Source organism: Zonotrichia albicollis, chromosome 1 (genome assembly GCF_047830755.1).
Source record: "Zonotrichia albicollis isolate bZonAlb1 chromosome 1, bZonAlb1.hap1, whole genome shotgun sequence".
Classification (NCBI taxonomy): Eukaryota; Metazoa; Chordata; class Aves; order Passeriformes; family Passerellidae; genus Zonotrichia; species Zonotrichia albicollis.
Window position 1 is genome coordinate 2,760,129 of NC_133819.1, and position 25,496 is coordinate 2,785,624.

Consider the following 25,496-nt stretch of genomic DNA (forward strand, 5'->3'; position numbering starts at 1 on the left):
CATTGCTGCTTTCACTAGGAACTGCTCAGTTCTTTTACAAAGACAGAAATATTCACAGCCTAACCACAACATCCCTTTCCCTGGGGAGAAAACCCATAAAATCCTCTTTAGCATCCCTTCTTGGGCATCTCATTTTCAAGCTGAAGTGTCCCAGCCTATTCAGCAGCTTCCAGCATGTAAACGGCTCCCTGTCATTTCTCCCTGGTATCTTTGGTGGGTTTAATTCTACCCCATCCTTTCCTGGCCTTGCAGAGTAGGGTTTTACCCTATTTTTCTGAGACACATTGGGTTTGACTGGGGTTAGTTTGGCTCTGAGGTTTAACCAAATGAATCCTCCCTCCTTTCCCTGAAAAAGTCACTGCTGTGCCCTCCTGTCCTCAATCCCACTCATATTCCAGCATCCTTTGGGCATCTCTCCATCCATTCCCCCAGCTCCATCTCATCACATTTCTAATTTTTTATTTGTATCACCACTGACAATCTGCTCTGCAGCATCCCCATCAGAGCTTCCCTTCCAGCTTCCCATAGCTTTGTGTTTAATTTGGGTATTTTTGTTTTTTGCCTATTGTGCTGCCTGCTCTGTAGGCAAGATGTGACAGAGAATCCAAGCTGCTGAAGGAAAATCACAATCCTGACAGGCTGTGACCCTGGCATGGTGGCATTTCCTTCCATCAGCTCTGCTGGTGCTCTGGTGCTCCTCTGCTCATCACTCACTGAGGGATTTGCAGCCCCAGTTCAGCAGAAATGCCATCCCAGAAAGCATAAAGGATCCCAAAATTCAGGATAAATGAAAAGGGTTTGCTTTGGACTTTGCATCCTTTGGACATCTCTCCTTTCCCCGGCTCCAGCTCATCACATTTCTAATTTTTTATTTGTATCACCACTGACAATCTGCTCTGCAGCAACCCCATCAGAGCTCCCCTTCCAGCTTCCCATAGCTTTGTGTTTAATTTGGGTAATTTTTTTCTGCCTGTTGTGCTGCCTGCTCTGTAGGCAGGATGTGACAGAGAATCCAAACAGCTGAAGGAAAATCACAATCCTGACAGGCTGTGACTTCTGGCATGGTGGCATTTCCTTCCATCAGCTCTGCTGGTGCTCTGGTGCTCCTTTGCTCATCATCCACTGAGGGATTTGCAGCCCCAGTTCAGCAGAAAAGCAATCACAGAAAGCAAAAAGGATCCCAAAATTCAGGATAAATGAAAAGAGTTTGCTTTGGACTTTGCCTCAATATCTGTGGCAAGTCTGAAATTTCATTTTTCCCACAAGCTGGACTTGATGATCTTAAAGGTCTTTTCCACCTTAACAACTCCATGATTCTATAACAAGAAATCCATTATTTACTATAAAACCTGGTTGGTATTTCTGCAAGTAGAAGCGGTCCAAGCACTCAACAGGAATATATAAAAAAATAAATTTCTTCCTAAATGTTTGCAGAAATTTGACCCAAAGACATAAGAAAGAAACCTCACCTTAAAGCCCCCAGACTGAGTCAGTCTAATCAACATGAAAGAAATCACCAGTGACTGTCACTGGAGGGTGATTTTTAAGCATGAAAATCCTGAGATTTTCCATCAACAACATCTATTGGGAAATAATTTCATTAAAAGAAAAAAAAGTTTGTAATCTTTCAGCCTTTTTAAACCAACAAACTAAATAAACACTCGGCTTTTTTAATCCCTCCTCTTCATAAATCAAATTTCTGAGCTGAGTCCTTCTGCCTAACTCCAGAACATGTAAACTGAAAGATCCAAGATTTAAGAAGGTTTACACAAGGTGTTGCCAAAACCATGACTTATCTCCTCAGCAGCCTCTAAACAAGATCTGCATGCTCTCAGACAGAGCATGATTCAAGGATCATTCCAGGGTTTCCTCACTCAAATCCCTCTGCTCTGCCAGGAGTTGTACACAACTGGATATACAGACAATCAGACTTTGAATTTAGGGACCTTCCTAGATGGTTTTTCTCATACTGGCATCTCCAGAGAGAAATTCATAGTGAAGGTGACTGGCTCAACCTCTAGGAATACTTTTCCCAACTTCCCAACCAGGTAGAAAGGATGGAGACCATCATGAAAGTGCTCTGATAAAGTCAATATTAATAGAAAAACTAAAAGAAAAGTTGAGGAAGGAGAATCTTTTTAACCAGAAATCTCATGGGATTTGAGAGGGACAAACACAGGCTGCTGTCAGAAACAAAACTTCTGCATAGATGGATTTAATCTGAGCTCCAGATTAAATTATTAATTTAACTATCCAGAGCTTTGAAAACACTTGGAATTTATTTTCCGTTGCATCAATGCCACTTTCTTTCTTTGTATTTTTATAATCTTTGCACAGCTAAGGCTGTGTGCATTTATCTATTATCTTAAAAAAAAAAAGGAGCCAAAACTTCTGCTGGCATTTAGAAGTGTGGCATATTCTCCAAACTGAAATGCCTTTTCCAACATAAATTTATGTCCACTAAGTGGCTGCTAATCCTGACAAACCCTGGGACAGCTGTTCCCAAATCAAACAAACGCTGCTGTTGTTAGAGAGATTCCAGCCACGAGTCAGCAACAGCAAAACCAAGGCAAAGCCTCCAGCCCTGCTGTGTTTTAAGGCAGAAAACAGATGTTGGAAAATCTTAATATATGGGGAAAGGGGAGGTCAGGGTGAAAAGCAGGGAGGTGATGAGGTGCTGTGTGGGTCTGTGCTGGAATTTCATCCTGGTTTTGGTGGGTGGGTGCGCTCACACAAGCAACTGAGGGACCACTGTTGGAAACAGGGAATTGTTGAGGTTGGAAAAACATTTTAAAGTCATTGAGGCCAAGAGTTAACCCAGCATCACCCTGTTCATCACTAAATCACTAAAATTCAACTGGGAATTAGCAGTGCTCACTGGAGAGCTGGAGCTAAATCCCAATCCCAAGCACCTGGTGATAAATCCCAATTTTCAGTGAGGCTGGGATTGCATTCCTCCCTTCTGAAATACAGAATCATGGAAGAGTTCGGGTTGAAAGGGACCTTTAAAGGTCATCTTGTTCTACGTCCTTGCCATGATTTCACCTCAGCTGGCCAAATCCCCTCCAAACCATTGAACACCAGCACAGAGATTTTCTGTGAAATGTTTTTTTCCCCCTACACATCTGAGCTGCTCACTAAGATTTTAAATATTTAAATATCCCCTCATTTTAAATATTTTGACCACAGGCAAAACAATGTGAACAGGATCCATCACATTCTCAGAGAGCTGCCTACACCTGGCCAGAACACACCAGAGAAACCCAAAACCAAGGGAAAATCCCTTGCCAAAAGTCATTCCCATGCCATGGCTGTGTGCCCATGGAGCAAGGATGGACAGAAAAAGAACCATTTTTAGGGAAAATTTTGCTGGCTGTTGTTTCCTCAGAAAGAAACTCCTGGTCTGGAAGAACAGCATCAACTTCAGGCTGGATCAGCCAACACCAAATTCTGAGCCTTGTTTTACCACTGTGACAATGCTGCTCCTTCCTGTTTCAGGGGCCAGATTTCACACAGAATCTGCAAAAGTTCTCCTTTGAAAACCCCATGGCAGATTTCTTTATTTTAAGTTGCCAGGGAGTGGATTCCACCTCTTCAAGAGCTTCAGCATGAAGGTGTTTGGGAAGATTGAGGGAATGGCGAAGGAGGACCATTTGGAAGGACCTGTCCTATTGTGTATCACGATCATTGCCAAAGAACTGGGAGAAAAATTCCTGATAAATAAAAGGAAGCTTGACTTTGGTACTGATCCTGCATGAGAGTCTGGGGTTTAAGGTCTTCAAGTCCCATGGCTGAATTTTCTACTGTGTAGGAGAAACCACCCTGTGAAGGAATGGAGGTGACTGACGCCACATGTGGGAGTTGCCCAGTGCTGCTGGTCAGAGCAAGAATGAAATTAAAAGGCCCTTTGTATCACCTAGGCTGGAATAATAGGAAAAAGAAGTAAATTAAAAATTAATTAAAGAGAATGTGGCAAAAAGTCCAGCAGGTCCTTTAGCCTTTAGAGAGACCACAAAGATCAAGCACATTTTAGACTGAGCAAAACTGGTTTTTTGAGTATGTAGATAGAGGTTTGATTTAGGGTTTGATTTAGCAGGCCAGCAGCTGCCATGTAATGCCATTCCTGTTGTCCCAGGATTTTTTAAGAGGCTGATGGATGTGGTACAAGACTTATGGGAGCTCTACACAGCTCTGAAATGACAGAACCACAGAATCCTTGAGGTTGGGAAAGACCCCAAAGGTCACCAAATCCAACCGCCAGCTCAGCACCACCATGCTCACCACTGATCCACGTCCTCAAGGGACACATCCAGAGATTTTCCCATCCTGCTTTGGGAATTTTCTGGAATTTTTGAGCTGGATCAGCCTTTTCCAGCACCTGGAGAGCTGCTGATAGCAGGATTGTCCCACAGATCCCACTGACACCTCATCTGCCCCAAGGGAGGTGAGAATTGACTTGAACTTTTCCAAGCAAGGAACTATTAATTATTTCTTATCTTGCTGCACTATAAACAGATGGTGATGAATAAACAGGCTCCTAATTTAAACTTCATCAATGTTTTTTTCCAGCTTGATTTTTAATTTCCATATGTTCACTGCTTCTCCTCCCATCAAACTTGATTTGACTTCTTAAGGGGGGCACTGACAGAGGTCCCCCCAGGCTCCAAATTTGGCTTTTTTTAGCCAGCCTCCACTGTGGAACAGCAAAAGCAATATTCAGAGTTTAAACAGCATGGGCCATTTCCCACCTGGATTTTTTTCCATGCCACAATGGTGACGATGAACTTGCAGAACTCATCTCTATCTCACAACAAGTGTGAGGCATGTGCAAGGTAGCAGATGTGAACATTGAGAGGGGGAATGCCACTATTTTTCCTGTATTTTCCATTTTCCAGGCTTTTTAAATTGGGTTTTGTTATGTTTCCAAGACAGACAGGCTTAGAGAGCAAACAAAAATGTGCAGTGTTGAAGGACTAGGTGTTGGATGGGGCTTGGAGCAACCTGGGATAATGGAAGGTGTCCCTGCCATGGAAGGGGATTGAAAGGAGAATATCTTTAAGGAGGTTGGAAAGAGATGATCTTTAAGGTCCCTTCCAACCCAAACGACTCCATGACTCTGTGATTCCACAAAGGCCATGCTTCCTGCACATCTCTTGGTCTCCAGAGCTGCTCATCCCACCCAGACATGAGTCATGGTTCCTTATTCAGCTGTTATCCCTAAATAACTCCTGCTTCTGAAAGAGTATCTGATTGCAGAGCAAATTAATTAGCAATAATGGGATAAACAGATAATGAGCTGAGCCAGCCGACCTAGACCTGATTGATTTTCCTGCCTTTTTAAAAAAAAGAGAGGGCTACTCTTTAAAATTTATTATCATTTAATTTGTGTGCTTCGGTTTCAGCTGAACTGCTTGTAAATTAAAACTGTGGAGAAGTGAGCTTTCCCTAAAAAAAAAAAAAACCCAAAACCAAACAAAGCAGAAATACTCCTTTGTGCATGACATAAAAGAGGCAAGTGAAAGTGGTGATTCCTGCCTTGCAGCCTTCAGGAATTCAACAGAGAGAGGGATTTGCCTCTGTCTGTGAGGCTGGGAAGGAAATCCTCTTGGGAAGGAAATCCTCTTCTTCCAGCCCTGGGAGAGCTTCTCTCCTGCTGCTCAGTGCATTGACAGCTGAGCAGCCACTGTGCTGCTCACATATATATATCCTGCAAAAAGCACCTGGAGCTGAATCCCAATGTTCAGTGAGGCTGGGATTGCATTCCTCCCTTCTGAAATACAGAATCGTGGAATAGTTTGGGTTGAAAGGGAATTTTACAGGTCATCTTGTTCAGCCCCCTTGCAATGATTTCACTTCAGCTGGCCAAATCCCCTCCAAGCCACTGAACACCAGCACAGAGATATTCTGTGAAATCTGTTTTTTTTTTTTTCCTACACACTTGAGCTGCTCACTAAGATTTTAAATATTTAAATATCCCTTCATTTTAAATATTTTGACAGCGGGCAAGACAATCTGAACAGGATTCATCACATCCTGAAAGAGCTGCCTACACCTGGCCAGAACACACCAGAGAAACACAAAACCAAGTGAAAATCCCTCACCAAAAGTCATTCCCTTACCATGGCTGTGTGCCCATGTGAATCTGGTCTACCTATTCCTGATTTTAGTGGCAAAGAACCCACTCCTGTGTTGAATCACATATTGTATTTGTGATAGATGAGTAATGCCATGACTGACTCACAATTAATAGACAAATATCATGGATATAGGTTAAGAAAAGTTTTTAGATTTATAGTTATGTTGTACTATTGCATTTGTGCTAGATGAGGAATACAATGACCGACTCTCACAATTAATAGACAAATATTCTGTATATAGTTTAAGAAAAGTTTTATAGATTTATGGTTATGTTGTACTATTGCATTTGTGCTAGATGAGTAATGTGATGACTGACTCTCATAACTAATGGACAAATGTCATGTATGTAGGTTAAGAAAAGTTTTACAGATTTATAGTTATGTTGTACCCCTCATGTGGTTATCAAGGGACAGCTGCAGTTGGGACATCTGGGAGGGCTGGACTGTCACTATGGAACACCTGAGCTCCAACCAGGATTTGAGGAAGAGATCTCCACCACTGGACAGCAAAGAAGGGGCTGATGGACAGAACTTTGGGAGGGGTTAAAGGGTTAAAAAGGGAAAACCTCCCTTGTGAGGGGGCTGAGCACATGGCAGGGAAAATCTTTTGCTCCCAGCGCTGCAACATTTTTTCTTTATTCAGCCTTCTGTTGTATTTTTGCTAAGGTTTAATAAACTTTTCTGAAATATGAAAAGTGAGTAGCTATTTCTCCCACATTTGATGTCTCTGCCAGTTATTTCGGCATGGAAAGAACACCAGGGCAGAGCAGTGCAAGGCCAGTCCTTCTCACGAAATCCAGCTCTGTCCTGCAACACAACTGCACCCCACACACCCTTCCAGAAACCGGGCAAGCTCTGCCACCAAGTCCATAAAACTCTCCTTCCTGCACACCTGCAGAGAGGCTGTTGGGTGTCCTGTGATGGTTACAAACTTCCTTAAATGCCCAGACTTTGCTCTTGGTGCTGTTTGGTTCTCCTCTGTACACATTGCCAGCTCCAACTGCTTTTCCCTGTGGATTTCCCCCTCGCTGCATCCTCTGCAGCCTTTCCTGTGATGGAAAACTGTGGGAACACAGGAAAATTCCTCTGGCTGCCCTGGAGGACTTGAGACCCAGTCAGGGGGCTCAGAGACCTCGGCACAGAGCCCAGGACCCCCCTGTGCCTTTGATTGAGCCCTTGGAAAAAACAATTACCAACCTTATATGGAGAATTAAAAGCCATGAAAGTTTAAGTAGTATGATAGTGAGTTTATCCCAAGGTGAAAAATAGATTTTTGGGGTTTTTAGAATGGGGGTTCAGGGGGCAAGATGGAGGAATTGGGGCATGTCCAGCCTTTCTCCTTCTTCTTCTTGGCCTCCATCTTCTGCTGTGATGGTGGCACTTTTGGATTGGTTTAGAGTAGAAGCCCACTGTCTAACATGGGTGATAGGTATTGGAAAGTAATTGTAAATATTGTATAGTATAAAAAGATAACACCAATCTGAGGGTGGTCAGTGTGCCTCTGACTGTCCTGCTGGACAGACCTCAGTAGGACAGGAGAAAAAATTTTATAGATAAGGAACAAGAAACAACCTTGAGACCGAGAAATGAAGAGCTCTGACTCCATCTTCGACCACCAGGCTGGGAAAAGAGACTTTCTGACACATCTTGGGGTCACTCTGAGCAGTGAGAGACCCCGAGAGAAAACGAATTAAATAAACTTCTCCTCATCAGAGTTAGGCAATATTTAATGAGCACTGGGCTGTAGAGAATCACAGAATCATCAGGGTTGGAAGAGACCTTTAAAATTATCAAGTCCATTTGTCAAACTTCCTAAAGTATGGGTAAATCCACAGATAATGAATCATTCTCCTAAAAGGGAATAGATTTACATGGATCATCTCCTCCCAATCCCCTGCCAAGGGCAGGGACACCTTCCCAGGTTGGCCCAAGCCTCATCCAGTCTGGCTGTGGACACTTCCAGGGATGGCAGAAATTTATCTGAAAAGAAACCTGGATTTGATGCATGTTCAGCCCCTGTGAGGAAGGGGTGGGTGTTTGAAGGAAAAAAAAGAAAAAAAAAGAGGGTTAAGAAGGTCACTGTTGTTTATCAGTGGAAATCCACCTGCTCAACCCCAGCCAGTGATCAACCTCAGCACCATCAAGTGCTCTTAACAAGTGACTAATCTGCCTGACACATCAAATTAGAGCTGTGATTAAGCCCCTCTGATCAATGCCATTGATAATGGCTCCTAAACAAAGCTTTCTCTCCAGAATGTACCGAGACACTCTGTTTATTTCCACTCTTTTGATTAGAAAGGATAATAAAACACTCATTAAACCTCAAGTGGTTCTCCTTTTCCTGAAAAGGTGTTGGAAGTGCAGAAAGCAACACAACCACCTGGCCATAAATCAAAGTGTAACACTGCAGATCACAGGGAGCCTCAATTTTCCATCCAATTTTCCAGGAAAAACATTATTTTAATTCAGTTCCATTCCCCTGAACAGGAGGATGGAACTGGGTTAAAACCATGTTTTTCCTCAGAGTTTTACTAGGATTTCTCTTTCCAGCAACACTCAGATGAAACAGTCATCACCTTCATAGGATCTCATATCATCACCTTCATGAGATTTCTCTCCAGCAAACTCCCCCCTTGCCCCCACCCATCAAAGTTCAAAGTTTGATTTTACAGCTCAGGCACATTTATTGAGTTATGGAGCCCCACTTCAGAAAAAAACACCTTCTCTGACTTGTGCTCACATTCTGTGAACACTCTGAAGGGGAAACACATCCTATGTAGGCACTTGGAAATTGTCTGTCCACACAGCACATAACAGAGCTCCACACACTCATCCACATCACCCATTTAAGTGTAAAAAATTTCTGCTTTTTTCTGTTGCCTCCAGGGCAGTTGTGAGTGTCTGGATAATAAATTCAGGTACTGAGCTCCTAAATACCTGCTGATGTTTTGGGTAAATGGATGTCAAATGCTTTCTACAAAGGAAGGGACCTTAAAATCATCTCCTTCCATGGGCAGGGACACCTTCCACTGTCCCAGATTGTTCCAAGCTCCATCCAACCTGGCCTTGGACACTTCCAGGGATGGAGCAGCCACAGCTTCTCTATGAGAGGAATGATGGATTTGTCTTTTCAAACAAGCTGTGGGTCTGTTGGTGGATAAAACCAGCACTGAGATATAAAAGAAACAATGGGAAGGATTCCACTGATTGAGGAATGGAAAAAAGATATTTGCTTTTACAAATAGACTTTAGGTTTGCTTATAAACAAAGCTGGATGTTGAAAGATGAAAGAAACAATGGGGAAAACCCCTAAATTCCATAAGAATTAAAAATTAAAAGGGAGGGTTATAGATTAGAGGGAAATCTTTGGTATCAGGCATTCTGGGAAGTCTGAACCTCTCAAGTACCTCAGCCAATGGGGAAAGAGAGAAGGGAAATGTGGCTGGAAAATTGGGATAAAAAGGGAGGCTGGGTCCTCCAAAAGTTTGAGAGACCCCAGGTGAATGCCCCATGGCCTCTCCCTTTATTTGAATAAAGCCAAAAAGGTCTTCTCTGTCTCCTTTTTGGACATAAACCTCTGGCGTTTGTGGATTAATTTTCTTGACATCTGGAAACCTGTGTCAGATCTCACCACCCTCTCAGGAAAGAATTTCTTCCTAATATCCAATCTAAACCTGCCCTCTTTCAGTTGGAAGCCATTCCCCTTTGTCATTCCAGTTCCAGTACTGTATTCATGGACAAAACCATTTTCCTGTGCTTAAATCTGCAATTTCTGAATCAATCCAATTCATCAGTAATGACTGGTGGAGATTCTTCCCAGTCCAATATTTCAGCATTCCAGGGAATTATGCAGTCCAACATTTCAGCATTTCAGGGAAAAAAACTCTCCAAAGGATTTCTATGTACTGGCTTTGGGCATGAATGACTTGCAACGTGGCTGTGTGTCTTTACTTCAGAATTGGGAAAAATATTTCCAATAATTAAATTCTGTTGTTACAGGGAAAACAAAAATAAAGAAAAAAAAAAAAGAAAGAAAAAACAAAGACAGAAAAAAAAAAGAAAGAAAAAAAAAAGAAAGAAAAAAAAAGAAAGAAAAAAAAAGAAAGAAAAAAAAGAGCTGTTGTGGATTATAGTTTCCAATGACAAAAATCATTTTGGAAAAGCAGAAAAACACCATCACTTCAACTATTTATTCTCCTTTTAATGTATTGTATTTAATTAAATTTCTTTAAATATCCATGAAAACTAAATTAAGCATTTAGCTGGCTTTCAGATGAAGGTTTTTATCCATCCTGAGTTCTCCCTTTACTGGATTCCAGAAAAACATTTCTTCAAAAGACTCCATTTAAATGTACAAGGACACTTGAAACAGCTTCCAAATCAAAGACAAGCATCCCTTAGCAGATAAAAGCAGGGGCCAAAAGCCTTCCTGGCATCCAGGAAGCTCCTCCTGGGATCAGCTTGTCCCAGGATTCTGCTCCATCAGAGCAGCCCTTCACTCTGTGGCCCGGCTGCAATCATTGCCAGTGGAGACTTTCCTCTTCCACTTTTCCCTCTTTTGGGAGGAGGGATGCAAATCTCATCCAGGATTTCAGATTCATCTTCCCAGCAAAATGATCCCTTTTTTATTTTTTTTTGGATCCTGCCAGTCTCCCCTGGGTTCCTACACACAAGGAGGTTCCTACACACCTTTGACTGACAGATGTGGGGTTGGTAACTTGAGAGAGGCATTGGGAGGGGGAGAGATCCAAGTGGATGCATTAATTTGGGGTTCTGACAGCTCTGCTGCAGGACAGGGTGGGATGGGATGGGATGGGATGGGATGGGATGGGATGGGATGGGATGGGATGGGATGGGATGGGATGGGATGGGATGGGATGGGATGGGATGGGATGGGATGGGATGGGATGGGATGGGGCATCACCAAAACCTTCCTCCTTTCCTGACCATTGAAGCAGGAAGAGGGTTAAAGAGACTGGAGAACTTTCCAGGGGGATTTCTCAGTGTGGTGATTGTTCCATGAACATGGAGAGGATCTCAGCTGCCTGTCCCAACTCCAGAAATACTTCACAGCTTTTGAGCACTCTCTGCTCCACCATGAGGACAGGAGCAATTCTGGCACAGGGAAGGGAGGGCATCTCAATCAAAGGAGATGATCACAATGACATCCCTTAGGTCCAAGACTCAGGAGAACTTCAGGCTTCCAGTTCCCAAGGAAAAAGTGGAAAAATTCCAGTTCAAGGAGGTGGACTGTCGCAGACATCTTTTCATTAAAAATCTTTCCTTAAGATTTTTTCCTCCTGAGAAGCTGAGAGGCCTCAGGGATGTAAACAATGGTTATCTGCTGCTGTGGAATGCAACAGGTGCATCTGTGATTGGTCTCATGTAGATGTTTAGAATTAATGGCCAATCACAGTCAGCTGGCTCAGACAGAGAGTCTAAAGCAGCTGTCTTTGTTATCTTCTTTTCTTTTCTATTTTTAGCTAGCCTTCTGAGATGAAACTTTTCCTTCTATTCTTTAGTATAGTTTCAATCTAATATATATCACAAAATAATAAATCAAGCCTTTTGTAACATGGAGTCAGATCTACGTCTCTTCCTTCATCCTAATACCCCTGTGACCACCATCACTGTGGACAACTGTGATTAAACCCACTGAAACACCTCAGTCAGGCATTCCCAGCCAGGAGGCTGCAAGGGAAGATGCAGAGCTGCTGGAACTCTTGGCTGGCTTTGGAAGCACCTATTTCTCTGCCTCCTGAAGAGCAGCTGGAGGAACCCTTGCTCCAGCAGCAGAAGGGCTGGGAAACAGCCAGGACAAGGCAGCTGTGAGGCTGAGGGACCTGGGTGTGCTGGCCAGGGAGGGACAGAAGCGTTGCCGTACCTGAGGTGTGGTTGTCCCAGGTGAGCTCTGCCAGGCACTGGCTGCGCTCCTCCTCGATCTCCTGCATGATGCTGCACTCGGGCCGCGTGCTGGATGCCTGCAGGGAGGGCACAGAGGGACACAGTGAGCAAAGCCCGTCCTCAGGGAGGCATTCCTGGGCATTCATGGCCTCGCGGGGCAGGCTGGAGCTCTCCAGGATCGCTGCACAGATCTGCACCCAGCCTTATTCTGTGCTCGCTCAGAGGAGGGATAACAACCCAGAGCTGCTGAAAAAAATCAGCATTTCTCTCCATTTCCTTACGAAAAAAACCCCACAACCCATTTTTTTCTGATGATCAGTGTGATAATTCACTTGTGGGGAATTTTGAAAGGATTCAAGACGGGACCTCTGAATTGTTTTTGATGATGTGGTTTATTTTTCTTATCTTCCACATGCGCAGGAAGGGTGAGTTCAGCTCACATCTTCACAGCATGATTCAGAAGGTCACCAGACCTCTAGTTACAAGACCTTTTAAGGAGTTATTGACCAATAAAACACTGCCAACAATGATTATTTATTGTTTTAACCCAATCCTTAAATATTTAGTCTTATGGATGCATGCTACAGTGTAAGCTTTCTTAGCCAATCATTTTATGGCACACAAACCTACAGTGCTGCATTCTAAAATCCTTGTATACTTCTGTAACTACTTTTACGTTTTCTCTGTCTTAAACTCTAAAACTCTAAATTTCGTCTTCTCAGCTTAATATGTCTCTGCTTTAAACTACAAATCCACATTCTCCCTTCTAGCATCTCAGTTTAGGAGCCTTTTCCAAGGTCTCAGATCAAATCCTGGGTTCAATTCTAAGCTTTGCCTGCCAGGCCCAAACTTCTGAGAGTTCCCTGCATTTTGGATTCCAACAGATGAGGAGCAATTCTGCTGCTCTATGCTCTGGGAACCCTGCCTGGCTAACCAGCACCACCAGCTATGTAGGGCAGGGCAGATTTAATATTTATGCCAGGAGCAGTGGGACCTGTGCTTCGTGGTTTATTCCCTGGCTCTCACACTAATTCAAAGCACAACAAACCCCAAATCAAATAAGAACAGGATCTCTGATGCAGATTAGGAGATCAAGGAGCTAAAAAGGAGGGAATTCCCAGTGAGAAGGATTTTCCCCCTCAAGTGGTTTCTCCCCAGTCAGCCCTAATCAAGTTTGTAATACAACAGTGGCCATAAATGTTCAGGTAATTAATTGTGGACTCCTCATAACGTGCAATTCATGAACTGCCTCAATCATAAAATGTGGGAATGGTGATTTTTAACTCCAAAAAAAGGAACTCGCACATATCTCAGTGTCCCCTTGTCACCAGCACCCTCTCAGCTTGGAGGGGACACCTTGACCATTGCCATGGCCAGAAACTGAGGCTGCTCCCAACCCCAGCTCTTCTAAAGGGATTGCAAAGGGCATTCAACAGGGAGGAAAATGGATTTGGAGAAATATGGAGCTGGATTTTCAGAAATCCAGATGCAAAGAGGTGGAGAGAAGGGAATGATGTCAAGAGAGCCAAGCCTTGGCTTGAGTTCATGCTGTCCCTGTTAAATGTGATGTGGGAAAAAACATCAGCGGGGTGAACTTGAGGAACAGATCATGAGGACACAGGAGAAGTGATTGATTCACCGCTCCCTCTTGAGGGTTTCGGGATAACCATGTGTTTTAATCAGAAATAGGCAGAGAAAATAAATTAAGAAAACAAAAATAATTTCTTGTCTCGTTTCAAAATGTGTTGAGTTATTGCTCTGTTGATATATTTGCCAGTCAAGGTTTTAAGACTAAAAAAGTCCAGCAGTCCTTTGAAGGAACAATTGTTTGATGTAAATTTGGGCTAAGATTAAAAAATAATTTAACACACTAGATTAATCTCACCATTTCCTATTAACCTATCCTGCTCTCTTCCCTGTTTCATGCCATGCCTGGTTTAGATTTTAATTTCCTTTAGGTTGGGAGTGGGTCTTGATTAGTAGTGTATAAACAAATAATTGTGCTTTTCTAGTCAAATTAAAACAAATAAAAATACAAACACCAGAAGAAGGGGAATCATTTGGAGTTGTCTTCGTTCTCAAATATTTCTTTTCCCCAAAGGGAAAGAGATCTTAGGAAATTTCATCTTGGCTCATCTCAAATACCATAGAGTTATTTTGTTTTGATTTAGAGTTCTTCTTGCCATTTTATTTTAACCTTAAAAAAGCACGAGGGGAAACGTGAGAGATTTGCAGAACACTTGCTGGAAAAATAAAGATTGAAATGTTTTCAAAACATTCTGACTTTTTCAAGGGGAAGTTTTAACTCTCTGGACTTAAACATTTGCCAAATTCATCTCACATCTATAAATACCTCTGATTTTCACTTTATAAATTAATTAATTCATACTACTCTAACTTTGATCCGGGTTGGCAAAGCACTCTGTAGTTCTGCAACAGATTTGAATTTTTTTTAGGCTGAAGATTTTACTCCAAGCCCATTAGCAAGTACTTCACTGCCACTTCTTCCCTTCACTAAAATATCATGCCTGAGTTGGATAATTGTATATTCACGTCAATGGTCCAATATTTACTTCTGATCAAGGGGTTTTATCACCTTTAAAAAAACAAATGAGGCTCTGTTTTGAAAAGTGGGCTTGTAACAGGCTCAGGTAAATTTGATTATATGTAGAATCTTGAAAATCTCATCATTTTTTGCCATACAATCCAAAAGAAAATGTATCTATTGTGAGAGGCTCAGATAAATTTGATTATGCATAGAATCTTTAAAATCACATCATTTTTTTTGCTATACAATCCAAAAGAAAATATATATCTGTGATAGGCAAAAGTCTGAAAAAAGAGAATCCAGCAGTTAAATACCAAAATACAGAAAATCTTGGATTTGTGGCGCTGGTGCTGACTTCTTGTGAGCTTTCAGGGAAGGTGGGTGCTCACACCAACTCCAAATAAAACTGCAGGTTGAGGGCAGAGGGGCTGGAAAAGGTCCTGGGGGTGCTGGTGACAGCAGCTGAACATCAGCCCAGATGTGCCCAGGTGGGCAGGAAGGGCACTGGCGCTTGGATTGGACAGGAATTGGGCGTCCTGCAGGACCAGGGTGGGGATTGAACCCTGTGCTGGGCACTGGTGAGGCCACACCTCCAACCTGGGGTCAGTTTTGGGCTCCTCATGACCAGAAGGACATTGAGGGGCTGGAGAGTGTCCAGAGATGGGAATGGAGCTGGAGAAGGGGCTGGAGCACCAGGAGAGGCACTGGTGAGGCCACACCTGGAATCCTGGGGTCAGTTTTGGGCTCCTCATGACCAGAAGGACATTGAGCAGCTGGAGAATGTCCAGAGATGGGAATGGAGATGGGGAAAGATCTGGAGCACCAGGAGAGGCTGAAGGAGCTCAGCCTGGAGCAAAGAAGGCTTGTGGGATCTCAGCACCTCAGGACTGTTTTCACTCTCTAATTAACTTATCTCTTCACCATTCACCCCGGTGAAACCCTCCTGTCCTCATACAGGTGTCGTCTCCTGTGTAGGATCAAAGTCCAGCCCCCAGACACTTCTGGCAACATTCCAGGACTCCCGAGCCCCCCAAGGGTGGTCTCGGTGACTCGGCACCTCAGTCCTGAGGTGCTGAGATCCCACAGAGGCTCAGGGGGGACCTTGTGGCTCTGCACAGCTCCTGACAGGAGGGGACAGCCAGGCGTGGCTCTGCTCCCAAGTGACAAGTGACAGGACAAGAGGGAACGACCTCAATCATCACCAGGGGACGTTTAGGTTGGATATCGGGGAAAATGCCTTCACTGAAACGGTTGTCACTATAGGACACAAAAGAACACAAGCTCACACCGCTGTTCTCAAGGTGAAGGAAAAAGGGAAGTTTATTTTCTGACTCCAACATTTATGGTTTTCTAAAAGTGACAGCAGATTGGAGGGTGACAGTGCCACCTCTGCAATGACACTGGACAAACCAACAGTCCATCAAATTTCTCCTCCTCCACAAAGGAATGCAAAACAATGAGTTATTTACTCATTGTAAAGAAAGTGTGTGAGAAAGATCACTACAAGAATGTCAACATCAGAAAGCTAGGAAAATCTTAAAAAACCAGAGTGACAAAGGGTTAACCCTGGCACAGGCTGCCCAGGGCAGTGGTTGAGTCACCATCCTCTGGGGACACTTAAAAGCCATGTAGATGTGGCCCTTGGGGACACGAGTGAGTGGTGGCCTTGGCAGCGCTGGGCTAATGACTCCTCTTGATGATCTTGGAGATCTTTCCCAACCTTAATGATTTTATGGTCCCATAAAGAAAGAGTGGGATGTATCTCAGCTCCTCTGTCAGTGGGACACATCATCCCTCAGTTTTAGCTGAGTCAGAGCTCTATGTTTAGTCTGACCTGATTTTTTTTACCATTCCTCCAAGTCCACAGAGAGCAAGCAAACCCCAGCTCTGAAGGCTTTTATCCCACTCCACTGCCTGTGCTTGGATGGCTCCAAACTTAAACAGCCAGCACTCAGCTGGAAAAGGTCAGTGATGTGTGAATTTAATGTCCACAGACCTTTAACTCAATCAAGGTCAACAAACAGATACACACTGGAGGACTTGGAGCTTATGGCTCATTTTGCACATTAACTAAAGGAGTAAATAAATAACTCCATCATTCCTCCTTCCTCCTCAGTGATAACAGCAATAACCCTCACATGGCACAGCAGTCACTGATACAGGCTGACAAAGGCAGGTGGAATAAAAATAACCCAAAAATATCACAGTTTTGACATCATTAGGAAAGAGAAAGTGTGGGTTGTTTGCTGGGGGTCATCGGGGAACAAGTTCAGCTGCCTATATTCCCCCAAGGTGACAAAACGCTCATGTGGTTGGAGAGAGCCCTGAAGAACTGTCAGTCCTGCCTAGCAAGAGGAGGAGCTAAATAATTATCTTTCTTTGGTCTATTCCTCCTGGAAAAGTTGAATTAAACTTTACAGACAGCTTTGTACAAACTCACTTTACTAATTCTCCATTTCTAAGAGAATTAGTAAAGTGAGTTGGTACAAAGCTGTCCGTAAAGTCGAATTCTTCTCATTTTTACTATGTTGTGTTGTTCTGTTTGGGTTTTTTCCTATGGAAAAGGCAGAGATTTTGGGTTTTGGCCTCTTTCACTGCAATGGGCAACTGGCCACACAGACAAAGGGCTGGGGAACACATGAGTTCCTTTTTCCCATCCAAAAAGTAAATATAAAGCAAAAAACCACAACAAGCTCTGTTTAGCTCATGTCAACATCAGAGGGTGAGCTGCAATCCAGTTTCTTGGGAATATCCATTGTGGGTGAGGATGAAATGTGGTAACCACCCCCTCAAATCCCTCCTGGCATGCCCCAAATACCCTGTAAAGGTGTGGTGGGTTTGTCAGGGGATTTCCCACTCTGAAAGACAAAGGGATTGTTCTTCTGGATGTGATTTCTTGCAGCCCTGAGCTCCGCAGCAGCTCTCACGTAACAAGGAGCTGTAACCAAAGTCTTTATTAATGAGAGTTTTCCTTCCCAACAGATCCCAGGGATTGTTAGAGGATTACTGAGCAGTCTTGCTGCTGCAAATAAAGCCTTTGTGTACGCTCCTTAATTAAATACAATTCCAAAGATTGCCAAGACTTGGAGGAGTTGCAGAAGTGTTTAGTCTGATCTGCAGGGCCAGAATATCCAGGGGACACGTGGCAGCTGCTCAGAGACAGGTGGGAGCCACGGGAGAAGGGCTGTGAGCTCAGTGTGCCCCTTTCTGCTGATCCCAGGTGTGGGAAATGGATCTGTAGGGAATTCTGCAAGCCTGAGAGAAGGCTCACAGTGTGTGCAAACCTTGAGATCAAAAATACTGATTTAGAAATAACATTGAATAAGACAGTGTTGAGAGAGAACTGGAACTACAAACAAGTTTCAAAACCTTACAAATAAGACTGGATACTTTGGAGAAATAGAACAGGAAAGATGCATTGTACTGAGACCCACCAGGGGTAATTTTAGATGATTGGCTTTAAAGCATTTACAACATGGTGCAGCTAAAGCTGATAACACTTATATTGTATTATAATTAAATAATAGCTTCTAATTATAATAACGTAAATTATAACATCTGTATTATCTCACCCTTCACATAAAACTAAAAAAAAAAAAAATTAAAACAGCTCAATTACCCCATTTGCTAAAGCAAAAAACACCACAAAAAAAAAACAAAAACAAAAAACCAACACCCAGGGTATTCCTGGGCTCACTGGCTGGAGATTCCAGAGATGAGAACCAGGGTGAGCACAGGGATAACAGAATTTCTGGTCAAAAAAAGGAGGAGTAGAACTGAGAGGTTTCAGATGATGCAATCCCACCCCTCACCCACTTCTGTTCAGCTCAGTGGAAGTGGACACGGGTTCACTTCCAGCTCTAAGTGACAATTTCTCCCCCTCCCAGCTTCCCAGAGCTTCTGTGAAAACAGGAATGCAATAAGACAAGAGCAAGTTGCCTTCCAAGAGTTTCTGTACTTGACTTCAGCTACTACTGGAGGTTGAGATGGAGTTTCTTAACCCTTTCTCATGTGAACCACAAAGGAAATTAAAGATTTGAGCAGGCAGGTCTTATTTCAAGCATCAGAAAATAACCTCTCTCTGCCTTTCATCCATACTCTTTATTTGTAGGAACACAGGGCTGAAGGGATTTCTCTCAAAACAGCCCTTGCTTTGATTTCTTCCCTAACTTCATTCAGCTCTGTCTTAAAACTTGATTTTCAGATCCTTTTTTGTTGTTTTTTTTTTTTTTTTCCCTTTTAGACATCCTCAGGAAAATACAGCTTTATTCCTAAAACTCCTCTCAGTCAGCCAAAAAATACAGTGTAAAAGGGCAAGAATGAGAAAAGGAAGACACCAAGGGTTTTTTTCCCTATAGTGATGAGTGACACAATTTCCAACAATAAGGCTGTCTAAAGCTGCAAAAGCTCCAATGCCCTGGGGAAAATAAATTTTTTAAAAGGGAGTATTTATGAAGTATTATAATTATTTGCCCTTCTGAAGGACCATTGTGTAAGAATCCAAAACTATGTTACAAATGTCATGAAGTAAATTTTAAATATCAGTAATACAGACAGAATGGGAGATAAATCCAAGTTTAAAACACCCCAAACCTTCTGTGTGCCCTTTGTAGGATCAGTCCAGAAGGATTTGCAAACCCAGTGATTTTTAAACAGAGAAAAGTTATTTTCTCTTGCATTGTAAATAAATTTCTCTGCGACCAACCAGCAGTGAGGGACCATGGGCAGCAGCACATGTCCCTGGGAGACTTCTCCAGATAAAAGTGTGTCACAGACATCTTTTATGAAAAATCCTTTCCTTAGGATTTTTCCTCCTGAGAAGCTGGGAGGCCTCAGGAACAAAATGTAAACATTGATTATCTGCTGCTGTGGAATGCAACAGGTGAAACTTTGATTGGTCTCATGTGGTTGTTTTTAATTAATGGCCAATCACAGCCCAGCTGGCTCGGACAGAGAGTCTGAGCCACAAACCTTTGTTATCATTCTTTGCTCTTCTATTCTTAGCCAGCCTTCTGATGAAATCCTTTCTTCTATTCTTTTAGTATAGTTTTAATATAATATATATCATAAAATAATAAATCAGCCTTCTGGAACATGGAGTCAGATCTTCCGTCTCTTCCCTCATCCAAGAACCCCTGTGAACACGGTCACAAAAGAGGCCCAGGCAAATTCCCAAATCTCCTGAATCCCACTTAGCTGCTCAAACCACTGCACTTTATCATCCTGCCAAACATAATCCTGCCAATGACAGATCCATCATCAGACAAGGAAAGCAGATGTCTTTTCCCAGCTCATCCTGTCAAACAAAGGCAACTTGGCCAAATCCACCCAGCAGCTTGGAGGCTCAGAGCCTCCTTTTGGTCAGATTGTCCCATTTCTGTGGGAGATTTCAGGGAAAAAGGAGTGTTCTGCAGAGGGCTTGGAGAGCCCCAGGGAAAGGGAAGCTGAGCAGCTGTTCCTTAACTCCTTAGGCACAAGCTTGCAAATGCCTCTGCTGGGAAAAAAGAGAGGAGTTGGGGTTTTTAAGGAAGAAGAGAATGTCGCAGACATCTTTTATGGAAAATCCTTTCCTTAGGATTTTTCCTCCTGAGAAGCTGAAAGGCCTCAGGAACAAAATGTAAACATTGATTATCTGCTGCTGTGGAATGCAACAGGTGCACCTGGGACTGGTCTCATGTGGTTGTTTTTAATTAATGGCCAATCACAGCCAGCTGGCTCAGAGAGTCTGACCCACAAACCTTTGTTATCATTCTTTGCTATTCTATTCTTAGCCAGCCTGCTGATGAAATCCATTCTTCTATTCTTTCAATATAGTTTTAATGTAATATATATCATAAAATAATAAATCAGCCTTCTGAAACATGGAGTCAGATCCTCGTTTCTTCCCTCAACCTGAGACCCCTGTGAGCACCATCACAAAGAGAACCCTGGAAATTCAGTTATGACACACATCCAAAAGGGAGGCAGCACCTGAGTGAATTCAAAGAGCAGGAGACAGCTCTGATGCGTGGGTGAGCACCTTCTGCTCCTTAAATTACCAGCTGGAGTAGCCAAGGAGGGGTTTCCTCTCCAGGAAGCTGAGAGTGAGGATCTAAATCCAGGCTGGAATAGAGGGATGCTGCAACACTGGGCTCAGCAGTGCTTAGATCTGCATTAAAGTGCTGCAAAATCCCTCATGGGTGAGGGAAAATGAGAGAGGAACAACAATAATTATTTCAAAAAGAGTAGGGACAGAAAGAAGGGAAAGAAGTGGGCTCTACTACCTGGAGTGCAAATTATCTTGTAGTTTTCCCTCAACTACTTTTAATTTCCTTTTCCCTTTGAGTTGAGGGAAGTCTGTTCTCTTTAATAAAAATGTTCCAAAATTTACCCATTAAACTATTTAAACCTTCTAGATGAAATTCAACTCCAAAGCTGCTCAAATTCAACTCAAATCTGCTCAGTCGATGACAGGAACAGCAGGAAGACAAAAGGAAATTCAGATCCAGACCTGCCTGACCCCCAGGGCTTCAGGAACAGGATTTGGGGATCTGTGGGCAAAAATCATGTGCTTGTAATGTAAACATCTACATCTATCTTCACACTGATTGTGCTTCCTCACCTGAAGAGAGAAGCAGGAGCTTGCAGGGCAGGAGTCACTCCAAAGTGAAGGAACTGTTTAAAATAGGCAAACAGAAACCCCAACTTGCCCTGTAGTGCTCCATCCAGGGAGCCTGAGGCTGGGTGGGTGCCCACTGTGCCAATATCTGAAGTTAAATGAGCCAAACCCCACAGATCTGGGCTCATCTAAACAGAATCATCCCCTCCAGTGTTCCCCAAGAGCCTGTGGAGATGGCACCTGGCAGGATCCCTATAAAGGAGTTGAGTGAATACTTGTGAGTGCTCTGATTTGTTCACAGGCTGGGTTTTTACTCCAAGATACAGCAACTCTGACATGCTGCTGTTCAGGAAAGGCCCTGGGCTCCAGCAGAATGTGCAGGTAAGCTGTTAATGCTGTCCTGGATTTCTGCTCATCCAGCCCTGAGTCATCTCCTGAGCAGCCACCTCTTCACTGCTGGCCACAGGAAAAATGTTTCCTAATTCAGATGCAGGCTCAGAAGGGACTGAAAAACCTCAGATGCCAATTCCTGACAGTCTCCATCCATCCATCCATCCATGAAACCCTGGGGAACCTCATTGTGCCCCCACCCAGCCCTGCCTGCTCTCCACTCCAGTCCATTCCAGCTGTGCCACCTGAATCTTGTTTTCCTCCTGAACCCAACCCTGATGTCACCCCCAGCAGGTCCACCTGCCATGACATTCAGCCCTGGAGCTGAACTCAGATCTGCCCAGCTTCCCCAGAGAGCTGAGAGACTTTTTTGGGTGGGGATATTGCAGGAGGGATCCCAAATCCAGAGGAGCTGAGTCTGGCAGGTTGTCCAGAAGAATCCTTAACCTGGCAGGTGGGAGATCAGTGCAGAGCCTGGCACAAAATTAGTGCTTCATCTGAACCACAGTGAAGTCCCTGAGGCTCTCTCCTCTCCTCTCCTCTCCTCTCCTCTCCTCTCCTCTCCTCTCCTCTCCTCTCCTCTCCTCTCCTCTCCTCTCCTCTCCTCTCCTCTCCTCTCCTCTCCTCTCCTCTCCTCTCCTCTCCTCTCCTCTCCTCTCCTCTCCTCTCCTCTCCTCTCCTCTCCTCTCCTCTCCTCTCCTCTCCTCTCCTCTCCTCTCCTCTCCTCTCCTCTCCTCTCCTCTCCTCTCCTCTCCTCTCCTCTCCTCTCCTCTCCTCTCCTCTCTTCCCCAGTCCTCTCCCACTGCTGGGATTGGTGTACACACATCACATCCACAGAACCTTTGGAAAACAGGACCCCAGAGACCTCCTGCAAGGCTGGGTATTGGATGTCACTTATAACCAGGGAGTTGGACAAAGCAAACTGGGCATTCTCCAGTTGTCAGAAAAGCTGCAGTGGTCTGCTGTGAGGAACAGCAGTTTTGGTCACAAAGAGGCAGCTCCTGTTCAGTTTTAGGGGAAGTGAAAACCCTGAGGTTGTCCAGAAATCCAGTGTGACCACACCACCAGGAAAGGAAGGGCTGGAGTGACAGACACCAGGCTTGCCCTGCATCCCTGCTGGAAACCCTCAGAGCTGGAATAAGCACCAACTTCACCTGGAGCTCTGGGGATGTCTGGAGAGGAAGCAAATCCTGTCCACAGCTTCTCACTGCTTGTTTTGTTTTTTTATGCATTCATTTAGGGACAGCAAAGGAAAATGTTACAGAACAGCTTTAAACTGAAAGAGAGTATGTTTTGATTGGGTATTAGGAAGGAAATGATTCACTGGGGAGGCCCTGGCACAGGTTGTCCATGGAATTTGTGGCTGACTCATCCCTGGAAGTGTCCAAGGCCAGGTTGGATGGGGTTTGGAGCACCCTGGGACAGTGGAAGGTTTAGTGTCAGTATCACATCCTAAAGAGCAATCAGGAAGAGAAAGAAACAAGAAACAGAGAAAACAAGAAAAAGGGAATGCATAAAATAATCCTTCCCATGGGCTGTGTTGTGACCCTGTTCACAGGGGTCTTAGGTTGAGAGAAGAGACGAGGATCTGACTCCATGTTTCAGAAGGCTGATTTATTATGATATATATTACATTAAAACTATACTAAAAAGAATAGAAGAAAGGTAGCCTTCTGATGAAATCCTAAGAATAGAATAAGAAGGAATGATAACAAAGGTTTGTGGCTCAGCTCTCTGTCCGAGCCAGCTGACTGTGATTGGCCATTAATTACAAACATCCAACATGGGCCAATCACAGATGCACCTGTTGCATTCCACAGCAGCAGATAATCAATGTTTTACATTTTGTTCCTGAGGCCTCCCAGCTTCTCAGGAGGAAAATCCTAAGGAAAGGATTTTCCATAAAAGATGTCTGTGACACTGGGTTATCCAGCAGTCACCACAGTGCCCTTCTAGAATACAGATTGGGATAAAATTTTAACCTTCTTGGCTATAAGTATCTTCCACATCTTTTATCAAACCAACCTAAGAGAAATTCCATTCCAGGATGATTTTACTGCTCATACATCACTTCCATTCTAAGCTAGTGGCCCTAAACAGTGTTCGTTTGTGCCACTATTCAGAGCTTTCTATGAAAATCCAGGTGTGTTCCTGGAACAATCCACAAGCACATCTCATTTCAAAGAATTCTCTCTCAGAGAGCTGCTTCCCCTCAAAGGGGAGCACAAAAACCACAAAGGTGTTGGCACAAGAGGAGTTTGGCTCATTCAGACATTGGGCGAAAAAAAGGAATGTTCCCTCTTTCAAATGGAGCAGAAGTGGCTCAGTCAAGGCTCTGGATGAGCACATTACTCATGGCTTTATAAAGCATTTTTGTCAGAGCCCTGTAGTGAATGGTTCCTCACAGATGGCCTGAAGCATCCAGGTGTGCATTGCAGGAAGGAGGACATGCTGGGATGAGCTCTCAGGACAAAGGAAAAAGTCATTGTTCCTAAAAATGAGGGAGTCAAGAGTGCTCCAGAGATGTGGAACTACGCCAGAGCTTCTCTGACAAAAATCAGGACAGGGCCACCTCTCCTCCCTTGGCTGAAGAGGGTGGGAAACAAAGGGACAAGTCATTTCTAAAATGAGTGAAGCAGAGCAAGGTTAGGACAACTACAGGGAGCAACGCTGCCATGGGGAAAAAGGATTCACAAAAATGGGGAAAACCATGCAAAGAGGAAGTATGGAGAAAACCATGCAGAGAGCAAGTGAAGAGATCCTGACCTAAGGAATGTTCCTAAAAATGAGGGAATCAAGAGTGCCCCAGAGGTTTGGAGCCACTCCAGGCTCAAGAGCTTCCCTGACAAAAATCAGGACAGGGCCACCTCTCCTCCCTTGGCTGAGGAAGGTGGGAAACAAAAGGAGAAGTGATTTGTAAAATGAGTGAAGCAGAGCAAGGTTAGGACAACCAAAAGGATCATTACTGCCATGGGGAAAAAGGATTCACAAAAATGGGGAAAACCATGCAGAGAGGAAGTGAAGAGATCCTGACCTAAGGAATGTTCCTAAAAATGAGGGAGTCAAGAGTGCCCCAAGAGCTTCTCTGACAGAAAACAGGACAGAGCCACCTCTCCTCCCTTGGCTGAGCAAAGTGGGAAACAAAAGGAGAAGTGATTTGTGAAGCAGAGCAAGGTTAGGACAACTACAGGGAGCAATGCTGCCATGGGGAAAAAGGATTCACAAAAATGCGGAAAACCATGCAGAGAGCAAGTGAAGAGATCCTGACCTAAGGAATGTTCCTCAAAATGAGGGATTCAAGAGTGCCCAAGTGGTTTGGAGCCATTCCAGGCTCAAGAGCTTCTCTGACAGAAAACAGGACAGGGCCACCTCTCCTCCCTTGGCTGGGGAGGGTGGGAAACAAAAGGAGAAGTCATTTGTGAAGCAGAGTGAGGTTAGGACAACTACGGGGATCATTACTGCCATGGGGAAAAAGGATTCACAAAAATGGGGAAAACCATGCAGAGAGCAAGTGAATATTTCCTTTCCACTGACACTTCTAAGCCAGCACAGGATGGACACATGGACAGAGCTGACTCAGAAGAACAGAACATGCTGGAGGACACTGATTGCCCAATGGTCTCCTAGAGGAAAGTTTCTAATTACATTTAAGTTTGCCAGCTTTGAGTAAAGACATTTTTGATAACCCTCCTGTGCCCAATGGCCAGTGCACATGGAGGACATCATGTGTCTGAGCAATGGCTGAAGAGGGACACCCTCATCAGGATTTAGCAGCCTAACTACAGATTTTAGGAGGAATTTAACAGTCCTGGAGGAGTAAACATTGCTGAACTCAGTAAACAGAACTATCACAGTCCTGTGTGCAGGGTCAGTATGAAGATATGGGAATAATTCAAAATGTGGTTCCACTCCTGATGCA

The 25,496-nt window shown here is 43.8% G+C and overlaps 1 protein-coding gene across 2 annotated transcripts in view; it reads right to left on the reverse strand.

Moving 5' to 3' along the window:
- Positions 1–25,496, reverse strand: part of VIPR1 (vasoactive intestinal peptide receptor 1) — a 127,376-nt gene that overhangs the window by 69,426 nt on the left and 32,454 nt on the right. The window contains exon 2 of one of the 2 annotated variants that reach the window (XM_074542851.1): positions 12,022–12,118. The exons of the other annotated variant lie outside the window; for it this stretch is intronic. Coding sequence (XP_074398952.1) covers positions 12,022–12,118 — 97 coding nt within the window. The remainder of the gene's footprint in view (positions 1–12,021; positions 12,119–25,496) is intronic. 2 annotated transcript variants of the gene reach the window in all.